The 26,233-nt window shown below is 37.7% G+C and overlaps 1 protein-coding gene across 1 annotated transcript in view; it reads left to right on the top strand.

The window, feature by feature from the left end:
- The window catches only part of FAM155A (family with sequence similarity 155 member A), a 457,886-nt gene extending 437,104 nt beyond the window's left edge, over window positions 1–20,782 (top strand). Inside the window, exons 4-5 of the mRNA XM_027675187.1 lie at window positions 6,148–6,319; window positions 20,052–20,782. Coding sequence (XP_027530988.1) covers window positions 6,148–6,319; window positions 20,052–20,347 — 468 coding nt within the window. The 3' untranslated portion in view covers window positions 20,348–20,782. The remainder of the gene's footprint in view (window positions 1–6,147; window positions 6,320–20,051) is intronic.
- The last annotated feature ends 5,451 nt before the right edge of the window (window positions 20,783–26,233 follow it).

Below are 26,233 nucleotides of genomic sequence, written 5' to 3'. Positions count from 1 at the left end.
AAACCCCATTGGATTTAAGCATATAGTCTAACTTTTAATGAACATATAATTCAAATCTTGTATACTAGAATATGTAGGGTTACTTTTAGTTACAGAAAATCACACACTAAATTGAGGCTCACAGGGAACAGATTTCACTCTCTGTACACATCTTATTCACTACTGTTGTCAATGAGTAAACATGGGCTGGGGACCACACAGCAAAACTTGAAGGGCACATCACTATTTATTTTCAAATGAATGCTGTTTCTCCATCGAGTTCTGCTTAAAAACCTCAGCTTACATAATAGGTTATTTTATGAATATTCTTGGAAAAATAAATTAATTAGTTAGTCACAGCCTGAGGTACTCCTCAGTATACATGGTGACTGCAGAATTTATCTCTAAATACTCACAAACTTTGGGAGAAGTTAAGCTGGAATCATATCACACTGTCTCGAGGCAATACTCTTAATTCCTTTATTCCAATAAGGTACAATTTCCTGATGTCGTTGAAAGTGTCAGTGGTCAGAAAGCCTCTCAAGTTCATGAGGGGACTCTTCCTTTCCAACTGGTAGATGAAATTATGAAGTTGTTCTCTGTTTGAAGACATCATTTTCAACCATGAATATGGTTGCGTAGCATCAGTGCAAAGCATTTAAAATCTATTTTGATTCAGAAAATTTACCATTTTGAGAGAGTTTCTGTTGTGACTTTCTACTTCCTACTTTCCTTCCCTCCCACCATCCTCCACATCTACACATCTAAGAGCTTTTTGATGGTTTCTACTTTCCTTTTTGTATAATTATTTTGGCAACCCAGTCAGTAACATCAAATTTTCCTTCAGTGAGAAAAAAAGTAATTTTCATGGAAAATGGTTAAAGTACTTCCTGGAAATTTCACAATGTTCATTAAGAACTGTGATGACAATGTCAGTCAGGAACAATAGGGGAAGGGGCAGAGGCAAGCTGAATTCATCTCTTGAAAATTATGAAGAATTGGCATCCAAAGAGAATTAAACTGATTGAGCTTTTTCATTATGCTCTACTGATACTTCTCATGCAATGTGACTTGGTCTGTTTTGACAGAAATCAGGTTATCCAGAATCACATGTATTGTGCCTGTATGAGTGAATGAGAATGAGAAGAGAAGGGAGGGAGACTGTGGGTCTATATGGATTGTAAATACAACTTTCTCTTCCAACTGTTTTTGCAGTCTTAGTAAACAGAATCATAAAATGGCCTGGGTTGGAAGAGACCTTAATGATCATCTAGTTAAAATTAGTTTTGTGCAATTGCACAGCCAGTTATAATTCTGCTAGTGTAATGACCAGGGTCATGGTCAGTCAATGCAGTGTTCTACCTGGACATGCTGTACACACGGGGGGAAGCAGCTCTTGGCCTCTCTCTAGTTAATGTAATCATATTAACTAGTAACTCTGTCTGGTTGCCTTTCAAGGTCAGAAAGAATAACTCAGACAGGGTCTAACCTTATGTGTGATATGAGACACAGAACATCCTAAAAAGAGGCAAAACCTGGACTGCTAGTCCCCTCAAAGAGACAAAAACAGGTGTTCTTCATAATGTCCTGAGAGAAAAAGCATATGATATGCCCTTTTAGTTTCTCCAAATTCTCCAAATTCTCTATAAACCCCTCACTTTCTTTGTGGTAACTCTCAACCCATTTATAATATGTAATGATTTGACAAGCAAGTGCAGTTTAGTGTCTGGTTTGTTTGTGAAACTTTTATTCCTTGAATTGATGAAGCTGGTTTTCTGTGTTGGGTCACTGAAGTAATAAAATATTTTTCTGCTTCCAGATATGGGCTTGAAACTTGTACAGTAGAAATAAAATGAATGACAGTACAGTAGAAATAATAAATTATTCTCCCAATTCATATGTTTTTATCATATTATTAATAATTCACAATTACCAAGAAGATTTTGATTATGATCGATCTGGGTAGGCATTCGTGATGATGAATACAGGCATATAAAGCCAGCATTGATTGGTGCAGTTTTTCAAAAGTGTAATTTTAACTTTTTTTTCATAAAGGGACAAGGTAAGGTAGATTTAATTTATTTAGGTGAGTAAAATTGTCACTAAATCCTTTTCAGATTTTGTAGCTATGCTTCTGTACATGAAAGATGATTTTATTCTTACGTGATACTATCTTGTCATCATGGTAAAGAGATATTTAGATGTATTCAAGTATTTATTCTATGTATGTTGTTGCCGTGATGCATCAATAATCCAGTTTATCTTAGTTCTGTCTCGTGTTAAAAAAGAGTAATAGCAAAACTATGGGTTTTTTTTTATTCTTTGAGATTGGTCTGCCAGCTTTCTGTAAGCAACTATGATTTTTCAAGGGTTTCAATCATCTCCCAAGCTACTTGAAAACATAAGACCATTCTATTTTTTTCTACATTATATGTATGCAGCATACAAAAAAGGTCATAATATGTAGCAGAAACTGGAATTCTAAGAAATCTCAAATCTTCTTTGTGTTTTAGTTTCGTTTTGGCAGCTTGACTAACATGAGTAAAAAGTCTGTTAATAAAAATGACTGTTTTGTCTTCTAAAGTTTTGAATTTTTATTTTTTTTTAAATCACTAGATTTCCTCGTTTCTTAAAAAAACTGTTGATAACTATTTATTCTTATATTTTCTCTATAATGCATTATCTTTCCCATCTTATAACTCAATTTAGTTCAGTTTATGTTAGGAGTTTGTTTTAGCTTTGCTTCCTTTAAATGAGAATATAATACAGTGAGAGAGATGTCTACTGCTACCACAGCCCCTCTTTCCTTTCCTTGAAATGTAATTCAAGATGTTTGTTTTACTAACTTGAATCTTGAGAAGGTGCATGCTTTGAAAGAGTAAGAATTTTGTTCTAGAAGATTTTACGAAATGAAAAAGCTAGGGAATTTTTTCTGCTTCGGGCTATTTAACACATGATCTCCTCACATCCACCTTCCATCTTTTGCATTGACACACTGAAAATTACATAGGAAAATATTAATAGAATTTAACTAGTACTTTGAAGTGTTCTATATGAAATATTTTTAAAAGCAACATTTATTGTGATTATAAATCATTGGGTTTAGCTACTGATGTACTTTAGAAAGGAAAAAGACCCTCATATCAAAGCAGAGTTTGTAAAGTGAATACCACACTCCAGGCCAATGTGTATTTTCACTGACAGTTTCAGGCCTTGTTATGTAAAACATGTTTTTAGACTCTGGAAATCAGCATTTTGGATTTGCTAGAAGATAAAACCAAAACCTATATTTTCCTGGGTATAATAAGAAATACTGGCTAACCAAAGGCCCTAATATCTGTTTTATTATTAGGAAAATTTCTACATTTCAATACATTTCAGTTCCAAATCATTAACTTCTAATACTTGAGCTAAAAAGTCACCTTTCTCTACCATTGAAACAGAGGAAAGACTTTAGACTGTTCTGGATCTTCTTACTCAGTTGGATCAGCCATGGGACTCATGCAAATGCTGTTGGGCAGAGTGATATGTACAAATATGAGATAAATTCACCCACTACTGTGTTCCTTCTTGGATAGCATATATTTAAGCATGAAAGTAAGATGTCTGTGTAAAACCTTTGGTGCCTAGAAAGATCAGGAAGGATAGGAGAGGTTATTTGTGGTGTTTGTACAAGTATGAGCAGAGAGGGACTACTCTCTGGTCTACCAGCTAGCCCAGCACAGCTCATATGCAAACACCTACATTTTTTCCTTTTTCTCCAAAAAAAAAGGCAAATCTGCTTACTGGTGTGGTCCTTGGCATACACTCTTCCCCAGACAATGGCTGGGCACTGTCTGGAAAGGTAGGAATTAGCACAGGCCACAGCTGTGCAGGCAGTGGACTGACACCTAGGCACCATGGGTGAGCCTTCTCTGGTGCTCCATGTAGCCTTGCTGGCCACAACAGAGCAATATGGGAATATTAAAAATATCCATATAGACTACAGAAAAGTTTGAAATCAGCTGTGAGAAAAAAAAAAAACAAAGCAAGAGGCATTTATCTAAGTAACAGATATCAAGAACAGGTACACTCATGTACATGCATTCTTTAAAAATATGGACAAGAATTCAAACGTAATTTTGAACCACAGTTGAGAACTTGTGAATCAGAGCAGGAAGATGATATGTATAAACTGAGCTTAGATACATAAAAATCTTCACAGAAGCCCACAACTGCATTATTTACTTCTGCTCATGAATAAAAATTTATTTCTTATCTTGCTTAAGTAGACACATGGGTTTGCTCATTTTCTTGTTACTGTGTATGGTAACTGTGTATGGTGCACTGTTCAATACACTCCCTAAAAACTGATATACATTTTCAAATATGATTCATAACCCAACATACTACTATTAGATCTATTTCATGAAGAGAACAAGAGGGTTCTCTACACTGTTAGTGATCAAGAAAGAACATCTGTGAATATTTATCTATCAGACCCAGTGTTCCTGTTTCCAACCAACAGGCTATGCTCACTGACTAATTAAAAATAGAAAAACAATTGCTTTATTTCATTTATTATTGCAAGTGTCAATATAGCAACTAAAGCATCAAAAATGTGGTGGGTGATATAGTCAACAACAGGAAAAACACTTTCTCTCTAGAAGTTTATATGAGAACAAAAAGTACACACATCGCCTAGTCTTCCTTGTAATTAATCTGTGGATAAGAAAACTTTGTAAGTAATTAAAATTGAATTTGTAATCAAAAAAATCATGTTCTACAGAAGGCAGTAGGCAAAAGCTGCTATAAAGAGATAATCACAAACCATAGATTACTGATAAAGGCTTCACTTTATCACCTCACAGCCTTACCCATACCTATCACTGTTGCAAACAAGCTAAAATAAAAGTTTTGTGATTCTGGGACTACTACATTGGAATTAATTATATAATTTAAGCTGCTATTATTGACACTCATCAAATTATAACCAGGGAGATGAAACATACTGAATTCAAATCAAACTCTCATCTAGATTACTCATTTCAGGTGTCAGGGTTTTTTAATTTTCACTGCTTCAAAATTTAATCTACATTTCCTTCTTTATTGGAAACAGGTCTAGAGAGAAGAGAAATGATCACCTGACTATATTGCTTTTCAGCCTGTGTTAAAGGAAAGGTAGTTACTAAGATTTTCAGATATTCTGAGTGAATACAAAAAGGAAATTTTTGTTATGTAACAACCTAGATAGCAAGTATCTAGACAGTAAATAATGTACTTCAAAACAGATAAGTGGAAAATAAACTGGGAACAAGCAAACCTCTCTGTACTCTGTCACATAGGGTTTTTATCACCTTTGTAGCCTGGTGTCCAATCTGTTTTCTCAGGAAACTTTTCTGTGCCCAAAAGGTTAGTGCAATTCTAATGACAAACATCCTTGCTCAGAAGACAAAAGGCATTAAAAATTAAAGTCAGCATGTTTATTTTACTTTTCTGTTTAAATTATGATAATAATTGCAATAATCAAAGATCCTGCAGCCATGGCTACACAGCATCAGATGAGAACATCTTTAAAGTGTTCCTTTTAGCTTCCAAATGTAGACATTGATTCTCACTCTGGCAGATTTATCCCCTAGTCTACAGTTCTTAGTGTTCAAGAACCCTGATGTTCAGGAAACTAGTGCTGTAGACTGGATAAGGTTTTATTTGAAGGGAAGCAGCACCATCTATTGCAACCTGGTAGCTTAACTCTAGATGATAGAAAGAATAGAGATGGCCTGAGCCCTGTTTTCAACTCTTTCTTGCACGCACTTTCATAAATTTGACTGGCTTCAAATGAGGTTATTATCTCAGTTTGTATATGATAAGGTGCTGGGACAGGACTGTGTTCCAAGTATGCATATGTTCAATGAAAAGTCACATCTAAGAGATACCTGTTTATGAACTAAGATAATGTAATAGCATAAGCCTAGTCCTGACTAAATGACTTTTAAATGACTCGGCTGGAGTTTTCATTTCTGAAATGGGAGGACAGTCAAAAGTTGAGATTATTTTAGCCAGGTGATATTCTCTCAAAATTTTCTTTCAGAAGCAGCATTAATGTAGGTGTGCAGTACTGTATGTTCTTCTGATAATGACAATGCTATTGTCATCCATCTATATTTCTCGTTTTTCTCTTTTTTCCAGGTTGTCTACAAAGCCTGGCTGTGTTCCCAGTATTTTGAAGTCACACAGTTTCACTGCAGCAACAGAATTCCTTGCAAGCAATACTGTTTGGAGGTTCAAACGAGGTGTCCCTTTATATTACCAGACAACGATGATGTCATCTACGGAGGACTATCAAGTTTCATCTGTACAGGTACAGTATAAAAAAACTATCTTCACTTTTTTTCATAAGTCTAAATTTGATGGACTTAGCTATAACTACGAGAACCCAAAGGTATTCCTCATCAGAAAGATTTGTTAGAGGTGCTAGGATTTGAGCTCAGTTTTGGAAATGCACATTTACGCTACAGCTTGCCCATCACCAGGTTTACAAAACAAAATTGCTAGAAAAGATTTGCTCTGGTTACTTTTTACGCTTAATAATTTGGTGGAGGATTTCTGTTACTCCATGTCATGCAGTACTCAGAGTAAAGAGGCTGCATGTCATGCAATATTCAGAAGACAAAGAGAAAGGCAGGTGCAGTTTCTAATATATTCACCTTCGTACACCTACAATCTTATGTCAGATAAATGGAGAATCTGAAGGATAGCGTTCAAAACTACAGCAGCTCTCAGAACATGCACGTCTAAGGAAAGGTCTTTCACTAGTGATGAAATTTAAAAATCAATTTTTCAACTGTGAAGAACTGACCTTTTTTGTCTCCTCTGTATTTCAATTTTAAAAGGTATTGCTAATATATATCTCAGATATCACAAAAACTTTTTTCAGGACTGGCTGGGAGTCATCTAGACAAAATTGCAGCTTATATCAATGTTATCTTCAGGGTGCCTGAAATGTCATCTGAGAACCTTGAAGATATTCAGGCAACTTATTCCTACTAAATCAGTAAAAAGGCATTTCAACACTTAGATCATCTGACATCCCTGGTCCAAACATTGGAAGTTAGACAGCCTTCACCTCTAAATTAGGGCTGCACTGGAAATCTTGATACTAAATGAGTTGCCCAAGATAAGCTACTTAAAAACAGAGGCAGTTATAAAACCCCACAGATGCTATATACTATCTCAAATGCAAGTATAATGATTGTGGCAACTCACTTCATCTTATACTCTGTGTTTGGATTTAGGGTGATTGTGGTAGCAAGGTATTTACGGTATTTACTGTATTTCTTTTTGAATCTTAAGCCTTTTGCACACAATTGAATAATATCCATCCATATGCAAAAGACAATATAATGAAATGTGACCTCAGTTACAATTTCGAGTCATCAATAAGGCAATGGTGCTTAGCACTTTAATGCATTTCATAAATATTAATAGCCTTCCAATATGCATAGGTAGTAAACAAATTAGTATTATTTTCCAGTTTAAGATAGTATAGTAAAAGCTGAAGCGAGAGACTTATTTATATGTTATTTACCACAAGTATACAATATATAGGTGTGTGTGTTTTCATGTGTATACATGTGTACCCACTTACACATATACACAATAGCAAAAAATCAAAGAATCAACAAAACCATCTTGGCACATATTTCAGAAAATCTCTTAGGAAATACATATCCATTTTCCTACTATAACTCAAAATCCAAATTCCTTCCTAAAACACAAAAAATATATGATTTTGAAAAGATTACTGACATCTCTGAGTCTGAAATGAAAAAGCAATTTTAGGAGGGGATTAAACTCTCTTTATTGCAGGTATTAGTAATGTGGGCATCTACACATAAACTCTGTGGCTAAGCTCTCCTAGAGTCACTAAAGATCTGATGAAGTCAGTAGGGCTGAGAGGTATTTAAATCAGCCTAAGTAGGCACCTGCACCTGATGAGAGGACTCGTTCACAGTGCTGGCCGCTCTCTATTTGCTGTATTTGCTGTTAGTCACCAGGGTCTTTTTGCAGACATTTAAAACCAGGATGACCTGAAGCTCAGCAGTCCACTAACTAATATTTGGTTGAGCTTTTTGTCCTCTCAAGCTCAGACCCAGCAGCAGCAGAGCAGAGCTTGTATTCACAGACCCGTGGGAGTTAGTATGCTGACCCTAGGCAGTTGTGTACAAGAGAAGATAATGAGGACAGGTACAAGGCTGCAGTTCAAACTTTGTCTGGAACACGGGCCCATTTTAACCCTCTTACTAAGCAGTAGCTCCCTGTAAGAGTACTTCTTGCCACTAAACAATGATAAATGAAACTATTATCTGCTGAGGGACTAAGGAATTACACTTCTCTGCAGCTTAGTGAAAACAGATTTATTTCATGCAAAGTACAGTGAGTTCAACAGCAGATAAAATAGTCTACCTCAGCATAGCTTGTGGCTTGACAGATAACTTGAAATCCTTCTGCCGAAAAGCAGCTGGAAGCAGGTCACCTGTGTCTTGAGGGACCTATCCTCCTGCTGCACTTTCTCTGAGCTCCTGTCTGGCAGACATATTCTGGGATTTTTAGTTACTGATGTGGCTCTTCATTAGCAAAACCCAAAAGAGTAAGGTCAAAAAGTATTTCTATCTAATATTTAGGTGTCAAGTAACAGGAAAAGGTATTTGAGGGATATCTGGTTTTATTTGATATTGACTACAGCACAGAGGGTGGGACATACATATAAATATTACATGCTATTTTCCAGTTGCAGTTAGATAGAGGCTGGCATCAGCAGCAATGCTGGGAGGTGCCCTGGCTGCACCGAGCTGCCACCTCCCCTTGCCATGCCTGTCCTGCTGCAGCAGTGAGCCAGAGCACAGAGACCCACTGGAGGTGAGCATATGGCAGCACTGGTGGATGAGGAATCCATGTTTGTTTTTTTTCTTTCAGGGCAGGATTTTTTGAAGTTGGAGTCTGAAAAAAAAGTATTGGAGGCTGTAAAAAGAAATAATAACAAACATTTTATCTCTCCTTGGAAGATCCACATGATGACAAAACATCATAGGACTGTCTATTTTACCACAAAAAATTTTGCAGTCATTGTTACCTTTGTCACCATTAAATTAAAAAGAAAAAAATTATTTTATAATATGGATTAATATTGAATACTTGAAAATTCCTGAAGAACTCATATAATAAGTGGCAAGTATTCTAGCCTGAGAATGTCTTAGTTCATCATCTTCAATGAAAGCAGATAGTGGGAAAGGAAGAAAGTGTGCTGCACTAGTTACATATCACCAGAACTTGTCTTTTATAGAAATGCATGTGAGGGTGTGGAATAACTGCAGTGCAAAAGAAAGTACTTGGGAGATGAAAAAATGAAAACAAACAGAATCACAGTGTGGTTCTGATTATGGAAATATGCAATTCACTAGAAAGAATTTTGTGTTCCACTCTTGCACCCTTGCTTCCAGGAAAAAGAAGGAAAGAAATTGATCCTTCCATCAAGCACTATTCTGGAACCTACTGGTTTTCATATTCATTAGAATTGAGTGTTTGCTTTCAGTTTAGACCTTTGGCATTCGTATCCATATGATTAAAGTTTACAGTGGTTTAGATGAAACTGAAAGATGTTTCTGGCTACATCTCAGCTGTCTAGAATTGCCCATGCAAACCAGAATGTTATTTAAGGGAAATAACAATAGTGTTTAGGCGCACATACACACACATACATACACACAGAGAAACACACAAACACATATGGCAGATTAAAATGAATAGCCCCATGCAAAGTTCCAGGGTTTTTGATTGTAACTTCTAAGAAAACAGTGTGCATACCAGTGGGATTGTTTTCGGTTGTAGATGTAGTCATCTCTTCCTTTATTTTTTTTCCCAGACTGAATGGAAGATGTGGCAGATTTCTTTAACACACGGTCTTTCAGTGCGAAAAGAGAGTTGAAAGACTGTGGTGGGCTGACTCTGGCTGGATGCCAGGTGCCCACTGTTAAGGAAACTTCTCAGTCTGACCATTCACGAGACTCTCTGGCAGTCAAACTCCCAAGGCCAGAGACTTTAACTGCTGTGTCCGAAGCCCATTCTCAGCGGGCGGCTCCAGTGAGCTGATGGGTGTTTTGCTTGACTCCCCACACACCCCACTCACACACAGTCAGATCAGGTTTCCTTACTGGTTTGACCCCAGGTTTCCCATTGTAGAGTCTGAGATGTCTAGCTCCATAAAGTGCAGTTACACAGAAACAGCCCAAGCTGTTGCCTCTGAGGAGGACCCCCAGCAAAGGAACTCCTGGGCTTTTATACCCTCACAGTCTACCCATGCACAAGTCTGGCTCTTCCTCATGAGTCTTCCACTCCTGCTTTGTCTCTCACTGTCCACCCTGGCTGGCACCACCAGTCTGTGCCTTTTGTTGACTAAAGGGTTGGCAGTTCACAGCCTCTTGTCTCTCTGGATTCCCACCCAGATCTCAGTCTGCATCCCGAACTGCACCTTGCAAACCGAACTACCTGCACCAGATGTATTCTTCAATACCCACCAAAGCCACTCTTTCACTCCCCTCTACAACTGGACAGGGGAGAGGAAGAAAGAAAGGCTTATAGGTTGAGATAAGGATGGGGAGAGATCACTCACCAGTGACCATCATGGGCAAAACAGACTTGACTTAGTGAAATTACTTGACTTTATTACTAATCAAAATCAGAATAGGATAAAGAGAAGTAAAGCATATCTTAAAAATACCTTCCCCCCACTCCTCCCTCCTTCCCAGGTTTAATTTTATGGCTGATTTTCTACCTCCTCCACCACAGGATCGTAGGTCTTACCAGTAATCCTGCCCTAGTTTGGAGTCCTTTCTCCATGTGTCTGCAGGTCCCTGCCAGGAGCCTACTCCAGCACGGGCTTTCCTGTGAGGTCACAGCTTCTTTCAGGCATCCACCTGCTCCGGTGTGGGACTGCTCCACAGGCTGCAGGTGGGTCTCTGTTCCCCTGTGGACCTCCATGGGCTGCAGAGGCACAGCTGCCTCACCATGGTCTTCACCACAGACTGCAGGGGAATCTCTGCTCTGGTGCCTGGAGCACCTCCCTCTCCTTCTTCTTCACTGACCTTGGCGTCTGCAGAGCCATTGCTCTCACATATTCTCTCTCCTCTTTCCTTTGGGCACAATTACTTCTGCACAATAACTTCTTTTTTCTTCTTAACTGTGTTATCCCAGAAGTGTTACTACCATCACTGATTGACTTGGCCTCGGCCAGTGGTGGGTCCATCTTAGAGCCGGCTGCAATTGGCTCTGTTGGACATAAAATCATCATAGAATCATAGAGTGGCCTGGATTGGAAGGGGCCATAAAAAAATCATCTAGTTCCAACCCCCCTGCTTCTAGCAGCTTCTCACAGAAGCCACCACTGTACCTGTGTACCCTGCCCCGCTCCCCACCAAAACCAGGCCATGCAAACCCAATACAGATTCTAAGTACAAAGCACTGGGAAAAGACTGATAATAATTGACAATTCCTGCTTTTCCTGTGCCTTCTGAAGTAATGTGGCCTGGGGACTGGTCCAGCCCATGAACTATTTCTGTTTGGCTTGCTACCATCTTCCAATGGAGATTGAAGGAGGAGGCAGAGGTCATAAATGCTTTCTTCACAGCTAAAACTATCCCTTCAGGCCTGCAGTTTGCTTGACCCAGAAAACATGAGAAAATATAGTAACCAAATGAGCAGCAGAGATGCCCAAAGAGAGAGGAGAGAACATTACTTCTTATGTGCACATATGACCCTTCTCCAAGCAGCCAGGTTATGCCACCAATACTGAGGGTCCAGTTGCATCTGTGTTAGCAATCTAGTTCAGGAGCATACATTTGAAGCAAATCCCTTGTTTATACTCCTTGCTGTTTGACTTACACTGGAGAAAGGTCTTGGAGGATTTGAACTGATTTGGATCAAACTAAATAAGGAGATGGGCTACAGTACCAACCCTAGCATGCCCCAATTACTAATGCACATTTGATCTACAGAATTAGATTAGAGCTATAGTGAGGTAAAATCTCTTCAGGGACATTCAGGGTTGACACAAGATAAGTGCTCAGTACCAACTCTTTCACTGGACAGACCTTCTTCTCTTACCAAAATTAGTTGTTAATACAGACATAGCCTGTTATGGCTGCTGTCCATGTGCCAAGTCTGGACCACCTTAGAGTGCAGATTTAGGGCTAATTGTGTTGTTAATGGCTTTCTTTGTACTGACCACGACTTATGGTGTCTTTGTGCCCTATGGCATAGCAGGGTCATTGCCTAGTATCAAGTATCAGGCAGGAAATCCAAACCATTTGCTCACACTCTTTGTCTGTACAATAGATGTCATGGAATTCAATGGAGAAGTTCCTCTTTGAAGGAGAGGAAGGCAATGTACTGAGCAGCAACAAGGCAAAGTTATGTTCCATTAACTTCTTCCAAAACCAGCATGTCACCCTCTGGTACTTCCTAAGAGCAGTGTAACACTGAGATTAGCTCAGTCAGTTAAGCGTGGTGCTATTAAGACCAAGGTTGTGTATTCAATCCCTGTATGGACCATACGATTAAGAGATGGACTTGATGATCCTTGTGTATCCTTTCCAACTCAGAATATTCTGTGATTAAATTTCTGTTGTCAGAATGTGTCTTCTGACATCAGGAAGAGAATCAAATTTGTCTGCTTTCCTGTGCTGGACATATGATACTTTTCAATTAGGAGGAGAAAGTAAAGGGAGAGAAAATGTGAGTGAACAGGTGATTCAGGTGTTTTAAGTCACTGATATCTTTCCTTTCAGTTCACATTAATTTAGACCCCTAATTTCATGTATTCTGACTAACATCTCGGTTGCTTGGAACACAGTGTGAGAATCAATGTTTGTCAAATAGCAGTAACAAATACTTATGTGATCCATGCAGAGTAACACTTCCTCAGAAACTCCTTCTCCTTTAGAATAAAATTTCACTGGAAATGAGACTGTCAGTCATTCTACATACTAATGTGTCTAAGGACATAGTGAGAATAATTACTGAGAATTCTCATCAATTTGTAGAAGGAGTTTGATGACTAATAAAACTCAGCACAGGTATTAGGAGAAATTCTTTAAACTACGGCTTCTTCTGAAGGGGCAGATGTGTGTCTGGGTTTTACCAGCAGGTTTGGCTATAGCGTGTCTGTTTCAAAACAGATGCCCTGATTTCAGTGCAATTTGAAAAGCAATTTCCTTGAGAAAATATGATATATAGAATGCATCACAGTCTATCTTTCCTTTGTAGTGGGACTCCTGATGGCCTAGTGGTTAGGATGCAGCACTCTCACCACTGCGACCCAGGTTCGATTCCCGGTCCCCCGGGCAGATGGAGCTCGTTAGCCCTGTAAGGCCATCCATCTATGAGAAGGTCACTCTAAACAAACCTACGTCCTGAGGACCTCACTGCCATTGTCCAAGCTCGCTTGGCCCCGGCAGATGAACCTTAGGATTAAAGGGTGGGCTCAGTTCAGCGCAAGCTGTGTCTCACCTAAAAAATCCCTTGCGCAGGCTTGAAAGGTAAAAGACCTTTCCCAAAATCTTCATTCACGAAGACTGGCCATACTTAAAACTATCTTTCCTTTGTAGAACAACTCAAGTAGAGAAAAATCTCTGAATTCAATCTGCTTTATGTTGTTCTTGGCAAACTCAAAAAACCCCATGTATTTGATCCAAATTGTTCCTCCAAAAATAGCTCAAAATAATGTATCATTTGCCTCCTGTCTGCATCTTTTAGTCTACACCTCCTAAAACATCAAAATATTAAGCTAACACAGGGAGCAGGACAAATCCCTTTTATGTTTGACAAGCATGGCTTAAATTATTATTAGCTATGGATCTGCTTACAAGGAAAATTTGACATGGTTTTGCAGCAAAGTCTGTAACTAAATAGCTCATCTTTTTGAGTCTAGTGTTCTTCTAGTCTTGAATACTGGAGCTTTCACATAAATGAAGTCCCATATCATAATAGGTTTATTAGCTGCAATTGTTCTTCTCCTGTAAAAATGACCCAGACAATTGATATCCTGAACTTTCTATGGTGACACAGTACTTAGATATGACCCTTTCCTATCAAATCACAATACTAAATCCTTTTGATTAAGGATTGTACATATAGAAGCAAAACTGCAGAGGGAGTGGGAAAAGCCAAATGCTTTCTAGAAGCATGTTACCTTGTATCTTAAAACAACAGAGATAAAAAACTTCACTGTATAGCTTTGAGAGTCAGCTATTTACTTATTTTTGTGACTTACAGCATCTCAGTCAGTTTTACTGGGGTAACATTGCAGCAGGAGGAAATTGGCCCTATGCATATATTAGGGAAAAAATACATGCATGGTAAAGAAACACAACAAATTTTTCTTGAATGTGGACACAAATACACAGGAAAAAGTTCAAGAAGTAACCATCTGAAGTAGTAACCAACATATAGTGATAAAAAACCTTAAAACACGGCAACACAGCAACCCAGATCTCCTCCAATAATTGGAATGGAGTCTATAATGGAAAATAATCTTTTCCAAAGAGTTGAACAGTCTTATTCACCAGTTTAAGAATAATTTGTTTGACTAAAGAGTAATTTATTTATCTCCAATATTCTTCTACATTTCATTTTATTACTTTTTATAATATGAAAAGTATAAACTATATTTCTAAGCATCATAATGTGTCATAGACACAGCAATTTAGAAATAGAGAAGACTATCTGGATAAGATTGCAGAGTGCTGGCTTCCAGATCAGAAGTAAACAAGCAGTGAAATCTAGTCATATATCTACCGTGTTCTCTTCCTCTTGACTAGAGGACTCATTTTCCTCTAGTTGGAAAATATTAATATTGAAATCTCAGAAATAATTCCTCAGAAACAGAAATGTCATGCAGAGTGTTGGCATTAACTGATACAATGTTGTCCCTGCTGGATGGATCACTCTTGGCAGACTTCATTTACTTTGGGCTTCACAATAAAATGGAGTATTCAAAACTCCTGGTATACTACATCCACTTACCTGGTTTCTTCTAGTTTATGCTTTTCTTCAAGCACGGGAAGCTTCATACACCTCTCAAAAATAATCAGAAATCTATGTTAAAAATGAACACAGTTTAGAGTTCCACAGAAAGAAAATGAGGAAAAAACATTACATATCATAAGATCTGTTTTATTTCTGTGGCTTCACAAAATTCTTATTTACCAATGACAACATCTACATCAACCAGACCACTTTCCCATGATGCAGAATACTGTCTCCATAACTCTTTCTATAGCAAAGAAACCAAGAAGTGGGCCAAGTCAGACCAACTGCTTCAGATACAAATCCAGCTACAAGTGTGACACATCCTGACAGTGCTGAGAGATGTGGAAATTCAACCACCACTTTTGCTGGCTGGTTCCTGCAAGAGCTCAGGCAGAAACCGCATCGTTCTCTGAGTTAGCTGGTGATCTAGCTGATCAGCAGACCATGCACGCATAGACAATCTTTGTGATTTCAATTCTTGTGTAAGAACTTGCAGTTTGCTGCTTTTCCCCCAAAGCTGTTTCTGCACAAAGTGAATACTATATTCATCATGTTGCTCCTTCCTCTTTCAGTATAATTCAGCTGACTCGGACACACAGGATTTATCTATTCATGTCTCTATTAACATAATCTCAGTCAAATGAGTAGCCTTTATTCTTACCCCAGCATTAGTAACATGCAGTCCCTACAGATATAACTTCTGTGCTTATCATCAAAAAGTTATCTGCATGTGGAAAAAACCCTGTCCTGTAACAAAACAAAGAGTTAGCTTTTATATGATCTTTGTGAGTCATAGTATATCTGTCCAGTGAATGGTTTGAAACCAAAGTCTCCTGGCAAATTCTAGATCCTCAGTTATACTAAAGGTCCAAGGACCTCCATATGATGTAAGATTTCTGCTGATGAAATATAGCTGAGTGCTGAGAAGAGTTGGGAAATGAAGACATAGAACTGAGAATTGTAAGTAAAAAGTGAAAAGCAAAGTGCATTTTGAGCCGGTAACAGCTGGTAAGTCAGTCTCAGAAATGTAATTACCGAATATCTAAGTAATATAAAGTAATGATGTCTACAAATTGAACTATGAAGACAGAAGAGGAATAGGGAAACTTTGGTGCTGGAAAACTGGTAACAACAGATGGGGAGAAGGCTGAGGTACTCAACAACTTTTTGCCTCAGTCTTCAATGGCAACCTCTCTTCCCACACCTCTCACGTGGATGGGCAGCAGGATGGGGACTAGGGGAGCAAAGTCCCTCCCACTGTAAGTAAAGATCAGGTTCATGACCACCCAAGGAACCTGAATGTACATAAGTGTGTGGAACCCAATGAGATGCATCCCACAGTCCTGAGGGAATTTGCTAATGTAGTTACCAGTCCACTCCATGATATTTGAGAAGTCATGGCAGTCTGGTCAAGTCCCAGGTGGCTGGAAAAAGGGGGGCATTTAACCATCTTTAAAAAGGAGGATGCTGGGAACTACCAACCCGTCATGAGATCCTTCTAGAAGCTAAGCTAAGGCACATAGAGAACAAGGAGCTGATTTGAGACAGGCAACATAGTTTCACCAAGGGCAAGTCCTGCCTAACCTGCCTAGTGGCCTTCTGCAACAGTGTTACTTAATATCTCCATTAATGACATAGACAAAGGGATTGAGTGTTTCCTTTAGCAAATTTGCAGATGACACCAAGCTGAGCAGCGTGGTTGACACATCTGAAGGACAGGATGCCATCCAGAGAAACTTGGACAAACTCAAGAAGTGGGCTCATGGGAATGTCATGTGGATTAAACAAAACCAAGTACAGGGTCTTGCACCTGGGTCAGGGCAACCCCTGGTATCAATACAGGCTGAGGGATGAACAGATTGAGAGCAGTCCTGCCAAGAAGGACTTGGGGGTGCTGGTGGATGAGAGGCTGGGCATGAGCCAACAATGTGCACTTGCAGCCCAGAAAGCCAGTTGTGCCCTGGACTGCTTCAAAAGCAGCTTGGCCAGTGTTACGCCCCAGTTCACTTAGCAGGTTTAGAGGAAGGTTGTTTGGCTGGGTGGTGCACAGGAGAAACAAAAAAATTCTCAGGGGGTTCAGTAACAAACTTTACCTTGCAAACTTTAGAACATTAAGGTAGAATAAGAAACTTGGCAAATTTTAAAACAACGTCCAAAGGAGAAGAGAAAGAAAAAAAAGGGGAGAGAAGGGTTCAGAGTAACCACCCTTGGATCCGATGATGAGACTTGATTGTTGCAATTTAGATGTCTGTTGGTCGAAGTGACATTTGCAGTCTTGATCTATTGGGGGTGGGGGAAGCCCAAGGAAAACAAAGTTCCATGGGCTAACACACTCAGGTTCAGGTAGGAACATGCAGGGAAGATGGAGAGAGACTTTTTACAAAAGCATGTGATGATAGGACAAGGGGAAATGGTTTCGAACTGAGAGTAGGTTTAGATTAGATATCAGGAAAAAATCCTTTACTGTGAGCATGGTGAGATACTGGAACAGGTTGACCAGAGAAGCTGTAGATTCCTCATCCCTGAAAGTGTTCAAGGCCAGGCTTGATGGGGCTTTGAGAAATCTAGTCAAGTGTAAAGTGTCTTTGCCCACAACAGGGGTTTGGAATTAGATGATCTTTAAAGTCTCTTTCAACCCAAGCCATTCTATGAATGTTTTGATAAAAGAACAAACTAGGGTTTTTTCTCCTTTTTTTTCCATGACTGATGTAGCCAGCTTCCCTAGGTTTCTGGTAAATCACAGGTTTGTAACCCTCTGACTGAATAAACTGCTTAATTAGATCCAAGGGACAAAAACTTATATTTGTGGCTACAAACAAGTATGTGGTGAAGAAAGTGTGTTGTGAATTATTATTTCAGTGCAAAAGGTCTAACTGAATTTATCCAAATGTTCTACACTGTTACATGAATAGTAGTTCTGTAGTTAATGTTTATTAAATATGTAACTACGAATTCAAAACTTAAATTCAATTACTGAATTGAAATAAAGAGGAAATGTAATTTTGCATTAAGGAACAAATTCAATTCAGCTTTGAATGTGGAGTTGCTGTCAATTTATTTTTAATTCAGTAAGTGCATATGAACTATTTAAATACATTTTGATTGCCAACTTGCATACACAGCTTTGATTTCAAAGGAAGTTAGGGTTTTTCTGTAACAAGAAAGGCAGAAAATATAGTTTCAATAGCAAACAAGTCTCAGTGGGATCAAAGCATTAACCATTCTCTGTGTCTCTTCAATTACTACTAATCATTTGAGCTACTGCAGTCACAACAAATTGTATAATTCCCTGCTTTGGGAGGCACTGCCTGTATGTTGCAATGTTTAAAAACAGACTTAAGCACACAAATACCAACAGATACATCTCAGAAAATATGATGTTAGCAATAAGACTGCTTTATTAGTCTTGCGATAAACAGTTGTCCACAAGTTCCAAAATGCAGCAGAATTTCTTAAAAAACATGTGGTGCTTTCAGCTATGATCTGAGAGAGAATAAATAATTTTCAAGAATTGGAATGCTGCATTAAGTTTCTGACTTCAAAGGTGCAAAAATGGTCAGGTTTGCCATAGAGTAAACTCTGAATTTACAGAACATGAAACAAGTTCCTCTCACTCCTGTATCTTTAAAAATTTTGTTGAATACAAAACTAAATGCAACTTCACTTGGACTCATGTATAGCATAGGAGACTGTTGTGTCAGCTGTGTAAAAATGTACTAGTCTAGGTTTAATCTGTGTCTTAACATGCTCAGCATACCTAACATGCTTTTTGTTTAGTTGCAGATCAATATTATGGAAGTAGGAACCAAAGAATTCCATTTTATCATATTTTAAGCTGTGCTGTTTTTCTTTACAGATTATTTACAGAATACAAGGAGTCTGGTGCTTGAACCTAGGAATGTTACAACTAAATTGCTTTTTGAAAATAATATTGTTGCTGTAATGCTTTAGAGAAAATGAATTCTTGTTCGAAGAAGTAAAGCTGCTTTCAAAATTTTTATCCTGATATTTCAGAACAGATAGATCTTTTTCCTAGTTAAACCTAGTTCTACTACAGAGTATATTATTCACTGAACAATTTAGTCCAAGATCAGTTTAAATTCAGAGAAGTTGTTTGTCCATTATGTTAGACATTCTTGCATTTGAACACTAGTTAAGTATCCTAATTAGGTTATTTTTATTTGTAAGAAAAAAAGGTATGTGAGAAGCAAACAGAACACTCTGGTTATGTTGATCTCCTATATAGTAATGGAGACAGCATTGACAATTCCCAATAAGACATATTTCCTCTTAGTGTTTAAAAAGTCATAATCAGATCAAGCTGAGTAACTCAGTAGAGTTCCATAGGCAAAAATGGCCTAGATGTATAGCCAGAAATACCGGGAAATCCAATTATTGTATGGCAAGAAAAGACTGTTCTCAGCTCTGGAATGTGTTGAAGACAACATCCAGGGTAAACAAGTAGACTCAAAACAGCTCTATTTGGAAGCTGTTCCTGTGATACAGTTTGATTTACATCGGTTAAACAATCAATATTATCAATATCATCAGTACATCAATTTGTTATTTAATGCCTGTCTTTTCATGAATCATGATATTACTGGTATGTGCTCACATACTGAAAGAAGAATTCCAAGGTCCTTTCAAATTTTGTGGAAACATCCTAATTGATTATTTCTTACTTCATCATTCACTGTTGCTTCCCAAAAAAGAATTCAAATACTCTTATCAGTCAAATATCAAGAATTACTTTTTAATGCTGTTACTTTACAAACCATGCTCATCATCATACTTCTGCTGAATGATCTTTTAATGCTGCTTCTTGTTAGATGATGCATGTTCCTTCAACATCTCTAGTTATACAAAATATCAGGTCTTTTGAGGGCCTCAGTCTCACCCAAAGATGTGGATTCAATAGTTAAGACTAAACCATCAACTGTTCCTTCGAGCTACCACTTCTGCCAATCTTTGTGCCTAGTGTTTATTTTTCTTTTATGTTTACCCTACAGGGCTCTATGAAAACTATCCAACCAATGCAGAACCAGAATGCTGTGATGTCAGATGGGGACTATTATCAGATCATCAATCCAAAGGGACTATAAAAACAAGTGGCTCAACAATGTGTCACAGGACATCGCTCACAGTTTCATCAGCATCAAGACTGTGTAACAGCAGACTTAAACTGTGTGTTCTTGTATTAATTCTCTTACATACAGTACTTACAGTCTCAGCAGCACAGAACTCAACAGGACTGGGCTTTGGAGGCATAACAACTTTGGAAGACAATTCAACCCATGAGGAATAAAAGAAAGGATTCATTTTACATGATAGAAACACAACAGGCCCAAATGACTAGAGTCAAAAACAGCAAAGACTGAGTGCTTTACCCTCAGATCTCTTCTTGAATGACCTTTTGGATAAAATGAAAAGGATGGGCCACTACCCAAACAACAAGGACACATGAACACAGCTTTTTATTTACTAAAAGGCTGTTTGGTGACTTAAATTTCTCACACCATTTTATACACTGTGTTTTAATGTTTGGAGTTTCTTTTTTTGTTTGTTTTTTTGCACTTGTTAATACAGGATTTTATTTTTGGGATGGTTTATCAAAGTTAAATTAAGTCTTTTCTCTGTCAATATCTTTCTAGTCATTGTGTGTGTTCATCTGATAGTTCTGTCTTTTATGTCCTGTCAGTTTCTATTAGAGGAATGACTGCTATGATTCCATGGCAAAGCAGAAAAAAAAAAAAAAGAAAAAAAAGAAAAAAAAGAAAAAAAAAAGAAAAAATCAACAAAAAAACCCACAAAAAAAACCTCAACAAAAAAAAAACACAAAAAGAACAACAAAACAAATTTAAATTTAACCAAAAAATAGAAAATAAATAAAAAATAAAAAGGCAACCACAAAAAAAACCCCAAACAAACCTTACTGTCCTCTTACCCATGGGAACCATTCATCTCCTTTCCCTTTCCCATCTCCCGTCACAGACAACACACATTTGCTTCTGTCTGTGTAATCACAATGAATGGGTACACAATTCTAGTGTGCCTCTGCCACTGTTGCACAAAACAGTTGACTGAGCAAACCCAAAAGGAGCATGAAGGGGGTTCCTTTTAGCTGAACGAACAAGTGCTCTCCTTACAAGGTGGGATCGGACAGTTAAAAAACGTAAAGAATTATATAACAAACTGTTGCTCCAATACCCGCTTGAAGAAGTCCAGTCCTTTCTCACTGGTCAGTTGAACAGGAGCAGCCTTTAATAGATATGCTACATAAAACCAGTTATGCTCAGCAAGTTGAGTAGTTGGGAAACCTTCATATTGGAGGTGAAGGATTGACATTCATTGTGAATCATGTTTTGAGTTCTCCTGCTGTCACATAACCAGCAGCTTTCCATATGGAACGGGAGCTAAGAGCTTCCAAAATCCAATTTTTTTTGTCTCAACAAAACTACACTAGAAGCCTTTGAGCATCTGCAATACAAAGTATCTCTTTGGTTTTGATTCCATTGTTTTTCTAATATCTACATGTTATTGAAAGTTACTCTAGTTTATTAAGGATGCACAAGAATGTGTTAGCACAGATAAAGAAACTATTTTTTTTTAATATATAGGACAACCATTTTCATAAATGTGCAATAAAACCGGTAAAGATACACTAGGATACGAGTAGTCAAGAGAAAAGATTGTAATATGATTGTTGATTTTTCATTTTTGGGGTGGTTTTTAATTTGTTTACTTTTATTTTTGTGGGAACATTTCACCTGCTGAGTGTATGAGAATTTGCTTTTTAAAAAGGCTTTTTAGAGTTTACAGTAGAATCAATGGAAGGAAAAGTTAATAAGGGCTGTTTTTAAAAACTTTACATTCCTTCCTATTCTCTAACTACACTTGGGAAGTGCACTTTAGAGATGTTTGCTGTGTAGCTGGGAAATGAAGGAAACCTATAGAAAATGTTCTCTTACAAAATAAAATATAGTTACCTACTTTCTAGCTATGAAATACCCCTTCATAAATATTAATGTTGTAAGAACATTTAATCACTGGTGCATAATGCATTTTTGTATACACTTTGTGGTCTGTTAAATTCTGAAGAAAAACAAGAAGAAGATAACCATGCTGCTTAAGCGGTTCAAGATGCACATGTTAAGCTGCGAAAGCTCAAATATTTTGCAAGAGTATTTGTTTTGATAGTGTTTTGCTACAACCTGGACTGAGGAGCCTAAAATGATCTGTGCAAATATGACAACAACAAAAAGCACCAGCTAATGCAAAATTCTTCAGCACTGGTTTGTTTCTATAATTCTTCCCTTCCCTTTCTTGCACATGCTATATTTTGTTCAATAAAACATGGTGCTTTTTATTTATTTTCTTTTCTTTTAGAGGCACATGTATTAATTGTAGTGAATTGATGAAAAATTGGGGAAAAATGTAGAAATGCAAAAGAAAAAGCCTTAACTAATGGTAGAATGTAGTTTTGAAAGGACAGAGATGTTACTGAAAAGTGATGGAGCAATAACTGGGCAGTGCTCTGGTACTGTACTACAGCTGATGAGTCACACTACTGAGAAAGCTCTTACTAGGTGAGCTCTTGTTCAACTGACCTCTTAATTCTAGTAAGTGTACATGGTCAGTAAACAGTTTGTTATAACCTTTATCTACCTCTGCTGTGCAAAGGCCATCCAACATACATTTCTGTGATGTTCCTCATGTTTTTTTTGTTCACACCATTACTCACTGTCATCTATTTTTACACTGTACCAATACAGTAGCAAGTCTGGTTCATCCCGATTGAATTGGCACATGAAGAAAAGTTATTATTTCTCTTTTGCCTCATGGTGAGTTAATGTAGAGATCTATCTCTAAGATATTTTATTTCTTCTCTCCTGCTCTTCTTCATCTTTCATCCCTTATTTTTCTATAAAATGGTTTTCAAGTGGTGTCAGTGAAAAATACGATTCCTCCACTGCTTGGTTACACTCAGTCATGTGTCATACAATATGAGAGAGACAGGAGGGAAAACAGTGACAATGACGTCACATGCATAAAGTAGCCTAATTAAACTTGGGGAAAATGAAATAGAAAACAATTACAGACTTTCAATTAATACTCAAGTACAACATGTAATAAATTTGTCCCACTCTCCCCACCTGGAGTTAGTGCCTGCAGTTCAATGGTCTGTGAATTTTCTGTCATCTTTTTGAGGTCTATTTCTTTAATTTCTGAAACAAAGAGTCATGTTGCAGAGGTGACTACTGCTGGGGTATCTGTTGCCATTTTCACCCTAGCAGTGTGGTAAGCAGCTTCTCTTGGTGGTACCTGGGGACATCAGGAGTAGACAAAGACTCTTCTATGAAGTTAAGCAACATGTAATCATGTATGATGCAAAATACCATTCCATCCATTCTTCATTCGTAATAGTTTTCCTGGCACAAACTTAAGCATGCTTGATATTGTGCACATATTACTTTTTTCCAGAATAAATTTGCATCTTGCCACTGCTATAACTGCCATCTTGTTCCATTTCTCCTTGTACTGTATGCCTAATACATACATGATAAAGAGCTGGCTTAACAAAGAAGTAATACTAAAATATTTCTGCAAATGACTGATGAGAAGAAAAAGAAAAAAATAATATTTATTTTATGATCATATGGAAGAAAGAGATTTCCCATGTCTTTTATCATCTTATTTTCTGCAATAGGGAAAATCCAGATTTTGTACAATATGTTAATACTGCTAAGCCAAATGTCATATAACATAACCAGAGCTATATGTTATTCTTTATTGCATTTGCATTCAGTAATACAGTATATTAATGCTTTTCTTTCATTAAAGAGACAGTATCTTTTTTCTTTTTTTTTATTTATTTTAATATAGCAAGTGAAGGCTGTCCTTCTGCACACCATAATTCAAAGACAAAAACCAACAAAATTCTAGAATGAAGTTTTAGCTCTATAAATGATGAAACCAAGTCATCAGCTGCCAAAGAATTTGTGGAACAATAGTTACAAACCAAACAAAGAAATTTCTTCTTGAGAGTTTAAATTAATGCTATTCTACATGATTAAAGAAGAAAGAATGAGAGCTGTATTTCAAACAGCAGAGATGGCAGGTTTCATCTGGTACATATTGTGGCTCTCAGCTTATGTAGTTATACTCTTCTATTAAAAAGTGAGGGACAAGGACATTGTCTTCTGCTCTCTCTGTATTTGTTATGATAATGAATGTCATTTTTGTAAGCATTGCCTCTCCGCAGCTTATGGGAGAGCTCAAGACAGCTTATGTACATGCACACAAATTTACACAGTGAAATCAGTAATAGGTGACTATCCAAAGCACAAGCAAAACTCATTTGCAGAATAGAGCTAGCTTTTAGGAAAGTGAAAAAAAATTTGTGTTAGGAAATTTTAAGATACATGTAAAGAATCAACTAAATAAGGAATCTGTGAAGGTGCTTGGTCCTTACTGCAGCTTTCACTGTATATCTCATCAGTGATAAGACCAGCACAGACTGGCTTCAAGCTGGGCTCAGACTCATGCTGACTTCGGTGGGCCTTGATACAGGCAAAGGCACACTCCTACAAAAAATTCATGGTAGCACATAGGACTCCGTTTTTTGTCTCATAATCTTTACTCAGGAATTGCTCATGGACATAGTGCATAAACAGAGGATCGCTGGGTTCAGCCCTAGCTAATTGAGTCTTAACAACAGACTGGCAAAAGCATATTACTGCTGAATGGTTCTGGTTTTTTATTATTGTCTACTCATATTAATTTGGTGGAGTGGTTTCAAAATCGAACTAGGAGCACAGAGGACTAACAGAAACTTTGTCATTGTGGAGATGAAATTAAATAGCCTTTCTGAGGTAAAAAGAGGCTTTGTCATCCGTCAGCAGCTGTCAGGAAACAGTAGTATTTTAGAAAAGCTTGGGAAAATAATATGTCCAATTCTGAATATGATAGTTCTCAGTAAAGCTAGATTTTTGGATGGGAGTTAGGACTGGAGCACATACCATCTCAACTGATTTAATTTTACAGCAACTCTGAGCAAGTATGTTTACTGAAGACCTCTAGGTGTCCAGTATTTTCCAACATTTTTTCACATGTTAATAAGCTTGATATTTCCCTGAAGGGAGAAGAAAGAAGAAAGATTTACTGTGAGTGATTCTGGGGGGAAAAAAAAAAAAAAAGTTTGGGCCAACTTAGAAAACCCATCTGAGAAACCAACTGTAATTCTTCAAAATACAACAGGGATGAAAAAAAAAAAAAAGCATGTGTAGGTTTATATCTATATAGAAATAGTCCTATTTTAAGAGAGACACAAATGTATGTTCTCTACAATTCTTAAAATACAGTGTACTGTAGGGAAAAAATGCCAAAGGAGAAAATAAATAAGGCAAAATTACTGTATTTATATTACTTATTATGGAGTGTAAATTTCCAAGCAGAATTTCAGCAGTAGAAATAGATATTGTAAAAAAGTAAACAATTTGGGAGAAAGAGGCATATTTTGTTATTCTTTCCACCATACTGTCTCCTATGAGTTTAGTTATTAGTCTTCTGAACTTTTCCTTGAAATTGTTGATTTATGCAGGAAGATCCCAACACAGACCTCATCCCAGCAGTTCCAGCGGGTGTCAGTGGCACAGGAGGTCTCAGTCACGGGTCCTATGGGAGAGCCTATTTTCAACGTGTTGCCTCTGCTTCAGCACTTCAGTCCAGTCTCTAGGCTTCTCATTCTCCTAACACCGTGTTTGTCTCTTGGACACACATGAAGTGACTCAGTTTCTTCTTCAGAGGGGCATGTGTTTGCCCTGTTTACACCTTCAGTCTCAGTCAGGCTCCATTACACAGGTCAGAGGAAACACGAGTGTGCTTTAAATGCAATATGTACAGTGGACACCCCAAACAGCTGAAATAGGATTAACATGTTTTGGAACCAACCCTCTAGGGAAGAGTGAAGATTTTGCCAGCTGTGTGTGCCTCTAAACCCTTTTGCTATTCTCACACTGAGAACTATCTCAGCAGAAGGGGCAAGAGGTTTATCAATGAGTCTTCATGAAATCTCTTTACAGACCTTCAGACACTGCTGCTCCCAGCTGCCCGCCTCTTTGATTTTGCCAGGATTTATTGTTCAGGGTAGGATAAGCAGAAAAGAAGATGTGATGTTCTCCTCCAGTAGAAA

The sequence above is a fragment of the Neopelma chrysocephalum genome, unplaced genomic scaffold (assembly GCF_003984885.1).
Source record: "Neopelma chrysocephalum unplaced genomic scaffold, ASM398488v2 Primary Assembly neopelma1_25, whole genome shotgun sequence".
Lineage (NCBI taxonomy): Eukaryota > Metazoa > Chordata > Aves > Passeriformes > Pipridae > Neopelma > Neopelma chrysocephalum.
Note: the sequence above shows the minus strand (reverse complement) of the source record. Positions and strands in the feature narration are given on the sequence as shown.